The sequence below is a fragment of the Cibotium barometz genome, chromosome 56 (genome assembly GCF_041138505.1).
Source record: "Cibotium barometz isolate CiBa-2024 chromosome 56, ASM4113850v1, whole genome shotgun sequence".
Taxonomy (NCBI): Eukaryota; Viridiplantae; Streptophyta; class Polypodiopsida; order Cyatheales; family Cibotiaceae; genus Cibotium; species Cibotium barometz.
Genome location: NC_141101.1, coordinates 30162680 through 30173137, shown reverse-complemented (window position 1 = coordinate 30173137; position 10458 = coordinate 30162680). Strand labels below are relative to the sequence as shown.

The 10458-nt window shown below is 39.7% G+C and overlaps 1 protein-coding gene across 7 annotated transcripts; it reads left to right on the top strand.

The window, feature by feature from the left end:
* Nucleotides 1-5390: 5390 nt before the first annotated feature.
* Nucleotides 5391-9802, top strand: LOC147607111 (uncharacterized). Of its 7 annotated transcripts, none has more exons than XM_086791213.1 (9): nucleotides 5392-5661; nucleotides 6330-6401; nucleotides 6478-6609; nucleotides 6690-6764; nucleotides 6847-6903; nucleotides 6986-7045; nucleotides 7199-7249; nucleotides 7335-7410; nucleotides 7518-9802. In XM_086791213.1, the coding sequence occupies exons 1-9, from the start codon at nucleotides 5556-5558 to the stop codon at nucleotides 7744-7746; spliced, it is 858 nt and encodes a 285-aa protein (XP_086647339.1). In that variant the 5' UTR covers nucleotides 5392-5555; the 3' UTR covers nucleotides 7747-9802. The 7 variants fall into 7 exon arrangements, with proteins under 7 accessions (XP_086647342.1, XP_086647339.1, XP_086647343.1 ...); XM_086791214.1 differs by having other exon boundaries at nucleotides 5394-5661; nucleotides 6856-6903; XM_086791217.1 differs by lacking the exon at nucleotides 6478-6609.
* The last annotated feature ends 656 nt before the right edge of the window (nucleotides 9803-10458 follow it).

Genomic DNA, 10458 nt, shown 5'->3' with positions numbered 1-10458 from the left:
CACCATGACTCTCCAAATTTTGGACTTCCTCCAGATTGCTAAAAATCTTTCAGCCTTCCCTTTGGATCTCTTCTCTGGTTCCAAAAGCCTCATCCAAAGTAAGTTTGTCTCATGAGCTCTCTTTCTTTTCTTTTCTTCATGGAGTAGCCCTGGTGCCCTTGGTGCTATTGTCAATGGGTTTGGCACACTGTTGAGGAGTCCATTTTGTAGAAAGTGCAAATACATGCCAATATTTATCTTTTCTATCCCCAGCACAAAAAGCTTCCATTGTGATTCTTGAAGACATCATCATTCTAGTTGCCTTCTTAGAGCATTTTTTCTCCTAACACGCTAGCAAACTATTATAGAGCTAATGTGTGATTGATACTTCCAGTGATAATATATGAGTCATTGCCACCCAAAAATTGGGGATTATAAATTCCATTAGTACTATCGCTTCCAAACCATATACTAATTGAGAAGGGAGCCACTTTATATGCTGTTCTGAATGCCCAAAGTGCTAAATACAGCTTCTGATCCTAATTTATTCTATTCTCATTCACAATCTTCTTTTTAAGATTCACTACAATACGTGATTGGTGGATCCTACCTCACCATTGGATTGAGGATAATACATTGTGGACTTTTTATGAATAATCATGTGATATTTAGTCAGATTCTAGGTAACTTGGTTCAAGAAGTGTCCACCTTGATCATTAACCAATTCTACTAGGCAATAAAACCTGGTCATAATCATTTCATATAAGAATTTGCTACTATATATACAATTGTGTTATCTCTAAGAGCCTTGGGTTCCACCCATTTAGTGCAATAATCAGTGGAATATACTTGTTTCTGGTTCTCTGAGCCGGTGTTTGGAATGGAACCACAAAATCCAATCCCCACTTTTGAAATAGTAGTAGGCAACACCAGATTGTGCAGCATTTTATTTTTTTCATTTAGCTTTTCTAATATCTGGTATAAATTACAGGCTTTATTGAATTACCACGCAGAATAAATTGATCGTGTAACCCCAAGGCAATGATTTCAAGAGCCTTCTTGTCTTTGGCTACACAAAGTGCTTATGAATCCCTAGTGGCAAGTTTCTTTTCCTTTCCATTGGCTACATTCCACAACCCCTTTTTCATAACGAATGAACTTGATTTTTGTTTGCCATGTATGAAAATTCATACCATCAAATTTGAAATCTACCCTTGAGCCCATGATGGGGCCATGATGTGAGTAGTAGCAGAACTTACCACTTGGTGTATCTTCCAAGGGAACTGTCTATACTCCTTTACAAGAAACGTAAACTTAAAAAACTCCCACACCTAAAGATACATATGAGTACTTAAAAATTTAGAAAAAATTAGTGCTTTGGAATGATCATAGTAGTGAGGTTTGGGCTTTGGCTTGTTAACCTTCCTTTTGATGAGTTGTTTGGCCTTGACATACTTAGAATTAGATGACTTAGAAAAGGAGAGCATTTTTTAATGATTGTGTAAGATTCCTCCCTCAAGCTTTTGAGGTGTAAAGGCATAAGAACCTCCCCTTCTGTTCTTGAAATTATTCCCCTCTCTGGAATAAAAGAAAGATCTTGTTTTACCCTGTTTTGACCTGGAGAGAGAAAATGTCTACAGAGAAAATTGAGATATTTTTGGATATAAAAATCCTCCTAGTGTCTAAAATGGTTTCCCCTGAAACAGAATTTCAAAAAGAACTTTCCAATGTACATTTGGAATTAATTGAAAATGTGTATAAAGGACCTTAGCCTAAGGGTCAAGATTTTCAGAAATTTTGGGATTATGGTCCAATTAAGGTTCCTATGGACCAATTGGATTATGGTCCAATTAAGGTTCCTATGGACCAATTGGATTAATCCAAGTGTGGGGATGAGATAAATCCAAAGAATAGAAGAAAATACCCAAAAATGAGTAAATGCTCACATAAGATGAAGAGTTGACTGAGTACAAGGTTTATTAGTTAAAAACTATGAGATATTACTAAAAAAATGAGATATTTTGGTATAATGATACATTTTTGACACCTTGGTAAGGAGGGGGGGAGACTTTAAGGAGGCACCTATTTCAAACATGTGGATGAGTTTTAAATTCATAAAAATTGTGATATTGTATCTCTCCTCTCTCCTGGATCAAACCAAATAAAAAAGGGAGCCAAACTGATCCAAATCTTGTCCAAATTCAGCCAAACTGAAGCTGAAAAATTCTAGAACTTAGTTGGACTCAGTTAGTGACCTCCCTCACCTATAAATAGACCCTCATTCTTTTGTATTCTCATCTGTGAACTATACCATGCCAGTATTACATTAAAATAATGATATTTTCTATTATCCTTTAAAAATCCTCTACATTTTGGAGAGATTGGAGCTTCTCTCTCTCTTCAACCTTCCTTGGAGCTTTCCTCTCAACACACTAACCAATTAAGTGGTTGGGGGCTTTTTCTAAGATAGAGAAGCAAGCAAAAACAAGAGGTAAAGTGTAATTTTATGGTTTTTCTCTACTATTCTCAATGTTTTCACTTCTCAACCCCTTTCAAGCTTGAGAAGTTTCTAAATTAAGTGTTTATAATGCAAATCAAGCTTTTCTTAAGAGTTGTAATGAATAATTAAGAAAAGTTTACATTTATGCTTAATTAGGATGCTTTTTATGTTTACATTTATGCTTAATTAAGAAAAGTTTACATTTATGCTTAATTAGGATGCTTTTTATGTTTATCTCTCTCTCCCCAAAAGAATGGTCATTCCTATGACCAATTCTCTATTCAAATGATGCTTCTCATTGATAAATTCTCAATTAACAAATCAAACTCTAGGCTTGTGAAGCTAGAGGTTAAGAAAGTGGCTTTTTATACTTTTATGCTTCTAAAATTATGATAATCTTATGATTTAAATCCATAAATTAGATTTAAGTGGATGTGGATGTGGATGCGATAAGATGTGATGTAATGTAAATGGATGTGGAATGAGATGTGATGTGATGTAAAGGGGATGTGGATGTGAATGGATGTGATGTGATGTAAAGGGATGTGGTGTGATGTGATGTAAAGGGATGTGGGTGTTGTAAAGGGATGTGGATGTGAATGTGATGAGATGTGAAGTGATAGGTGTGAATGTGAATGAATGGATGGATGTGAATAGTCGTGCATGTGAATGACTGGATGGATGTGGATGAATGAGATGGGATGTGTATGAATGATATATGATGTTGATAGATGTGGATGTGATGTAATGTGGATAGAATGTATGTGATTGGATGGTGATGAGAATGAATATGATGGATATGAATGGATGTGATGTGATGGATGTGAATGGATGTGATATAAATGAATGTGATGAATGTGAATGGATGTGATGTGATGGATGTTAATGGATGTGACATGAAGTGATGTGATGTGAATCAGGATAGATGTGAATGAATGAGATGTGATGTGATGTGAATCAGGATAGATGTGAATGGATGAGATGTGATGTGAATCGGGATAGATGTGAATGAATGAGATGTGATGTGAAATGGATGTGATATGATGTGATGTGAATCGGGATAGATGTGAATGGATGAGATGTGATTTGAAATGGACGTGATGTGATGTGATGTGATGTGGATCGGGGTAGATATGAATAAATGAGATGTGATAAGGATAAATGTGGATAGATGTGATAGATGTGAATGAATGTAATGTGATAAGGATAAAATGTGGATAGATGTGATAAGATGTGAATGAATGTAATGTGATAAGATGTGGACATGGGTAGATGCGAATGGATGAGATGTGATAAGGATAAATGTGGATAGACGTGATGAGATGGAATATGATGTGATTGGATGAGAATGGATGAAGGATGATGGGAATATATATGATTGAACATGGATTAAGAAATGTAGATTGATGTGAAACAATGTGGAAAGACGAGAGTTCATTATAGAAACTGTATTTATGACCTGTTTTTAAATGATTGTTTTATGTCAAGAATGCTGGGGAAGCATTTTGACTGTCTTGTGAATGAGGTCATGGAGACCTAAGTGATAAAGTTGCAACAACCGACGGAGAGTCAATAGAGGACGTCTCGCGTAGCAAGGTCGGTCGAGGTCTTGACCAGCCTCAGTTTGATTTAAATGGTGAGCTTCCGGTACGATGGATGAGGGACCAAGGAAGTGCCCTATGAGTGAAGCGCTAGGTGACCTGTGAAGGATCCTAGAGGGTGCTGACCATACGGTGCTCGGGCTCTGGGTCACCAAAGATACCCATGCGTGCGTCCAGGAAGAAAATGAAACAAGGAGTTAGAGTTGTTTTCTGAAATTGGGCATGGATCTGGTTGATTGACCTTGCTGGTCCTCAAAACGGATGAGTCCATGGCTCTTTTATATGGATCTGTTGGTTGATCTTGGTGATCTTCAAAACGGAGAGTCCAACTGGATTTTTATAAGTGAATATATTTTCGGGTACTATGAGCTAGGAACTATTGAAGCCCTGAGTGGACAGGTGGTGAGCGTTCTGGTTGCCAATGATGCCATAGGTATACCGATGAAGGAATGATTGGAAATTAGAATTCATCCGGATATTAGAATTCAACCGGATATTTTGGAGGATTATGATCAGTGATACTATGGTTTCAATAAAAGATTATTTTAAAGACAGTTGAATCTGTGAAAAAGGCCATTTCATATTAGGTGTGTAAGTGGTGTGACTATCTTGAAGTTTGCATGAAGCGTCGGCTAGGGGGCCTGGGAACTCTTTTCCCTAGTACTACCCGGGACAAAACATAACCAAATTCCTAAATGGATCCTATCACTATAGTGGTTGGGCGCGGTTGGCTAACCCATGGGACTCGATGGGGTTAGGCTGGTGGACTGATGGATCCCTAAAATGAGACTCAATTCTGTTATGGTACGATAGATGAAGTAAATCCCGGACAGTCCTTGTTCTATATGGAAAAGAATCAATGGCTGTGCCTCTCGATGAGGAAAAAAGCATTGCTCTCTATGATCCAAGTGCAAGTTTGACCCTATTTGCCTTAACCCCATTATATTTTGGTGTTTATTTCAACACGAAATTTCTAAGCTATTCCTTGGCTTAATGCAATAAGATCAAAGCCTTATGGGCTCCAAAATCATGCAAATCACCAAGAAACCAAGGTTTTTCCCTTTTAAAATATGAAAATAGTATGTCCTAATGCAAATAAACTTCAAATCAAAACAAACAGCCCAACAACTAAACACATCCAAGACTTCAAAATGGTATTGAGTGTGTGACCCCCTAATCAATATTGGGCAATAACTTAGAATGGTTAGATGAATAGAGCGAACAACATATTCATCAACGCTAAGGCCTTTGCCTTCGGGAGGCCCAAAAAAAAAAAAAAAAGCTACCGCCCTCCCCCTTAATCTAACGGCCCAGATACCCAGCTCCACCCCCGCCATCGATCCCATCTCCCAGCACTTGGGACCTTTACCCAACTCGCGCTTCATCTACCCCCGCCATCGATCCCATCTCCCAGCGCTTGGGACCTTTACCCAACTCGCGCTTCATCTCCCTCCAAGAAAGAGACATTCTCAGACATGGAGCAGCTTCTTTCCCGTGCAGTCAGCAAGCATGTTGAGCCTTCTGTTTTTTGCCGCGCCCAGTTCAATCCTTTCAGCAAGCATGCGGAGTCTTCTCTTGCAGGTATTTCTTGTTGTTTTTCCCATGCATGCACATCCTTGTATGGAACGGTTTTTTCGAAGAGTGATCTGCTCAAGTCGGTAGGCAATCGACTTGTATGGAACGGTTTTTGTATCTAGTGGCACATCACAAACAACAGCAGCTGCTTTTCATCTGCTTCCCCCAATCACCAGTCCAAAGTTGAATAGCCGTTTCGAAGGCATGCTTTCATGAAGCTGAGCCGTCAAATACAAGCAAAGCAGTTGCGACATCTCTATCTTCTCGGGCCTTGCTAAACTCCTCTGTTTGTGCATGAATTTGCTCTCGTATCTTAGTCTTTGCATGCCTATTAAAGTCTTGGATATTGTATCCTCAATCATAAAAATCTCCAAGAATTTGGCCTTTCTTGTCTTGCGCTGGAGGAGAAATCCACCATCTGTCCCCTCATAAACTGCGTATATATGATTGCTGGCAAAATAAATGAGGGAGATCATTATGATATGGCAGTTGTACTTTCATATGTGCTAAAATTTGTTCTACATTATGCCGTATATCCTCATTGGTGCAGTTTTGGGGCTTGATAGGCAACAAAGATTCCATATCAGCCTTGTTGACCTCTAAACCGTCTATCCCTTTCTGGCCGTGCTCACCTTACATGCATTTCTAATAGTGTTTGCAATCTATCTTTACAGGCACAGCTAACAGTGTGAAGCCAGATTACTCTCCTTGTAAACATCTTGTACTTAAACGTTCGTCACTCTCAGGTCAGAATCTTTATGTTACCTTCATGTGCTGTTTTTTCTCTCTTTATCCTCTCACATCTTGCTCATTTGTTTGAAGGCCGTTTGCAAACTACAAGGGCGTTGCCTTCTAGGAAGGGATATATAGAGCACCTCATGAAAGATTTTGAAGATAATGCTGATAAAAATGGCAGTATTGCATGCATTGCTTCTCGTGACACTTCTAATAAAGGCACCTTTGTAGCAATCCCTTCTCCATATTAGAAGGTGAATATTTTGACTTCTCTGGACTGATTTTGTTTTTCTCTGCAGATCACATGATATTGCCGGTAACTAATGCTGATGGAAGCAGCAGTAATGAAGGCTCAACCAATTGTTTTAGTAAAGGTAGCTTTCTCAGTATGGTATTTTGACTGTTTGAGACTGATCTGATTTTTTCTATTGCAGACCACATCTTAATGAAACAAAGGTAATGCAGGTAATGCTGATGCTGTCAAGGATATTTCATGCGATGGGTATTTCTCAGGTTTGCATCTGCATGATACAAAATTGGTGTCTAGATTGGTGAGATTGATTGTAAGTTGTAATTGTTTCTCCTATTTTTGTAGGACAAGATGGTGTCACTTATGAGGAATCGCAGCTTCGTGCATTTGAAGACTATAATTGCAGTATGTTGCCTGAACTTTTTGTACATACTTCATTCCTCTAACAGGATTTTAATGTAAAAAAAGCTCTAAACATAATGTTTCTCAGGTTTGTGTTTACGTGGTGCAAGATTACTGTCTGGACAGATTGGTTGTAACTTAACTTCTATTTTGTAGAACAAGGTGCTGCCAGTCATGTGAAACGTGCATTTGAAGACTTCCGCTCCAGTATGTTGCTATACTTTTTGTACATTCTTCATTCTTCTAACAATATTCTAGTGTAAAGCCCTAATTGCAGCGTTGTATCTGCTAGAGCTTGATTTACAGAATTTTAACAATCGCGATGTGGGGAGAGAAGTATATCTGAATGGGAAGTACTACGATATGAGGTTTGTATTTAGGTTCTCTGAATTTGTTGTAATTTTGCAATACACGAGTTAAGGTTTTTGCTATATTTGATGAATGTGACAGTTGTTTTAATTTGAAAACTGTGTAGGGATCCAAGCTTCATAAAGCTAAGAAACAACAACTTTCTGAAGTTCAGCAGCAAGGCTCTTTCTGAGAAGTATAAAATTGATGAGAGCTCTTTTGTGGAAAGCCTAAAGCAGTCACAAGGATTTGGACCAGTTGTTTTTGAGTCTGAAAATGATTTTTATCGGCAAGCTGACTTCAATACAAATGAAGAACTCCAGCAAAAGTTGGCCTCCCTTGGTGGTATGGATTAAGGGAGGTTTACTTTTGCAGCAGAGTTTTTGTAATTATGGCTCGTTTTATCCTCATGTAAATTCTCTTTTGAATATAGTTTGGATTGTTCTATACAGCGTTAGCTCTTACAGGTTGTTCAAAACTTTTTTAACTATCTAATATAAAATATCTCTCTCTGTCTCTCTATGTTTGAACAGCTCTGTTAGGTTTCTACAAAACTTTTTTAACAAGCAAGTATAACGTTCTTGTTTCTAAATTTTTTACTAACAAATGTTAAATTTGTATCTCTCTATCTATGTGTAATGTAGGTATTGTTTCTTTGAGTTTTTACTTTTGTACAACATTCCATGTGTCTCACTATCACACGGAACATATTGTTTGGCAGCTACATCTATAGACACTCAAATGGATGAGAGGGGTGGGTTTTTGCTACCGAAAAATGAATGTGTTGCTGTGGATACGTTGCTCCTTTTGATGATCCTTGGAAGGAGGTCGAATGAGCTGAAGCTACTCCAGAAGATCATAATGGCACGACAGTTCTTTGAGACAATCCCATGCCAGCTTGTCAACTGTCAATCTGTCCTCTTGGAGGCTTTACATGTATTGAAGAGGGACAGTTTTGGTTTGGTTGGAACCATCCCAAGCCAGGTATTATGGAGGATCAACCCATTGACAGGAAAGGTTGAAAGTGGGCAAGGGTGGATGAAAGAAGATGTTGATTACAATGATACAGTTGTAATGAAGGCATGGTTTGATCTGGTAGCGTGTGTCCAAGGGTGGTGGTATAGTGGTAGTGAAGATGGTTTCCTTGCAGTCTTGCACACGGCAGAGATGACTTTTAGAGAAGGCTCTCAGATTTTTGATTCTCGCATTGTTCATGAGGCTATGGGAATGTGCAACATCCTTTTCAGTTGTGATCATCACAAGGTTATTCTCACTGGGGAGAGGGAGGGGGAGATGCATCATGTTATTTGTATCAATCCACTGCTTAGTAGTGTTACTTTCAAGATGTAGAAAAATTGTAGTGGTCTAGTCTCCATAGCTTTAGGGGGTTGTGTGTGTGTGTGTATGCAGAGCTGTAGCTTAGCCTTGCATGGCTACTGTACTGTAACTAGCTCCCTACCTCAGGGCCATCTCCTTGTATTAAGCATCAGTAATATGAACATGTGTTGGTTGACTTATCTCTCCCTCTTCCTCTGTGTACACCAGTAGGCGGTGTCACCACCATGAACAACTGTAAGTGTCTGAGGTCTGCAGGTGTGAGCACAGTGGGTTCCCTGTAGCTCATGGTTGGCTAACTCTGAACTCCGTACTGGGGTTAGGAGAGAGCTAACCTTTCCAATTAACAGTTGATTATCTTAATAGGATTTGGTCCAAAACCTAGGCAACGAACAAGTGGGGCCAAGTGGTGGAGAACATCTGGAAGTCCGACTGCGAGGAGAAGCACAAAGGTTTTCTCTAGAAAATGTTTTGGTTTCCTGCCAACCGGGGATAAGGCATTAATGAGAGGTCTAGGTGACGGCTCCTGTGTTAGAAGCTCCCGAATGAGACCATCACACACTCGATCTGGGGATGTACGGGAATCAGAGACTTCACCGGCAAAGTATGCAAATGGGTGCACTCACATATGGGCATTCCGTTCTTTAGACGTGACCTGGCATTGGGCTCAAGAAGAATTGCAAATGAAGATCTCACGGACATCGTTATAGTCAGAGCTACGACATTGAGAGTGATTTGGCAGACGAAAAATGAGAAACTCTTCCAGGGCAAATGTGAGCCTCTCGACGCAAATCTGGTACTGGAATCTTGCTGATGGCAACTCTGTAATAGAAGGATTCAACAAAGCAAGCCATGAAAGGGCTAGAAGTAGGTGCGACATTGTATTTTTTTGGACTTTGATGTAATCCTAGTCCAATCAACAAAGCAAGCCATGAAAGGGCTAGAAGTAGGTGCGACACTGTATTTTTTTGGACTCTGATGTAATCTGCTGAAAACCCTGTGCAAAGGATATGCCAGGGTAACTTGTATCACTGTGTTTAATTCAATACAAGCTCAATAGAGCACTTAAAAGAAAAAGGGGACAACAAGACGATATTGTGCATTTATTGCAGAAAAACAAAGTGTTCCTTTGGATTGATCGTGCTTAGGCTTATTTTGAGAGGTTGAAAGAAGCATTAGTACATGCCCCAATATCGCAGCTTCCTAATTTTTTAAAGATGTTCAAAGTCCTCATTGATGCTAGTGGCCAAGCTGTTGGTGGTGTTTCTCTCAAGAAGGGAAGCAAAGTCCTCATTGATGCTAGTGGCCAAGCTGTTGGTGGTGTTTCTCTCAAGAAGGGAAGCTGATAGCTTATGAATCTTGTAAGTTGCACACTCATGAGTTGAGTATTCTACCCATGATCTCAAACTTTTAGCTGTGATAGTACATGCTTTTAAAGTTTGATGACACAATTTGGTCCGGAGTACACTCCTCCTGCACGATCCTCACAACTAGTATCAGAGCTTGGTGGCTATGGCGGGAGCTTGCTTTGCGACGGAGCCAATGATGGCTTGTGTGAGCTCAAGAGCTCCTAGGCAGAGATCGAGGGCAGCTCTAGGGATCTGCGGCAGAGCTTGGTGGGCTACACTCGGCGGCTCTAGGAGCTGCGACAACAGCTCCATGAGCTCGGGGAGCTCCGATGGCAAGGTGTCCCAGCCGCGACGTACCCGGAGCAACAGACCTGCTCAACGGTA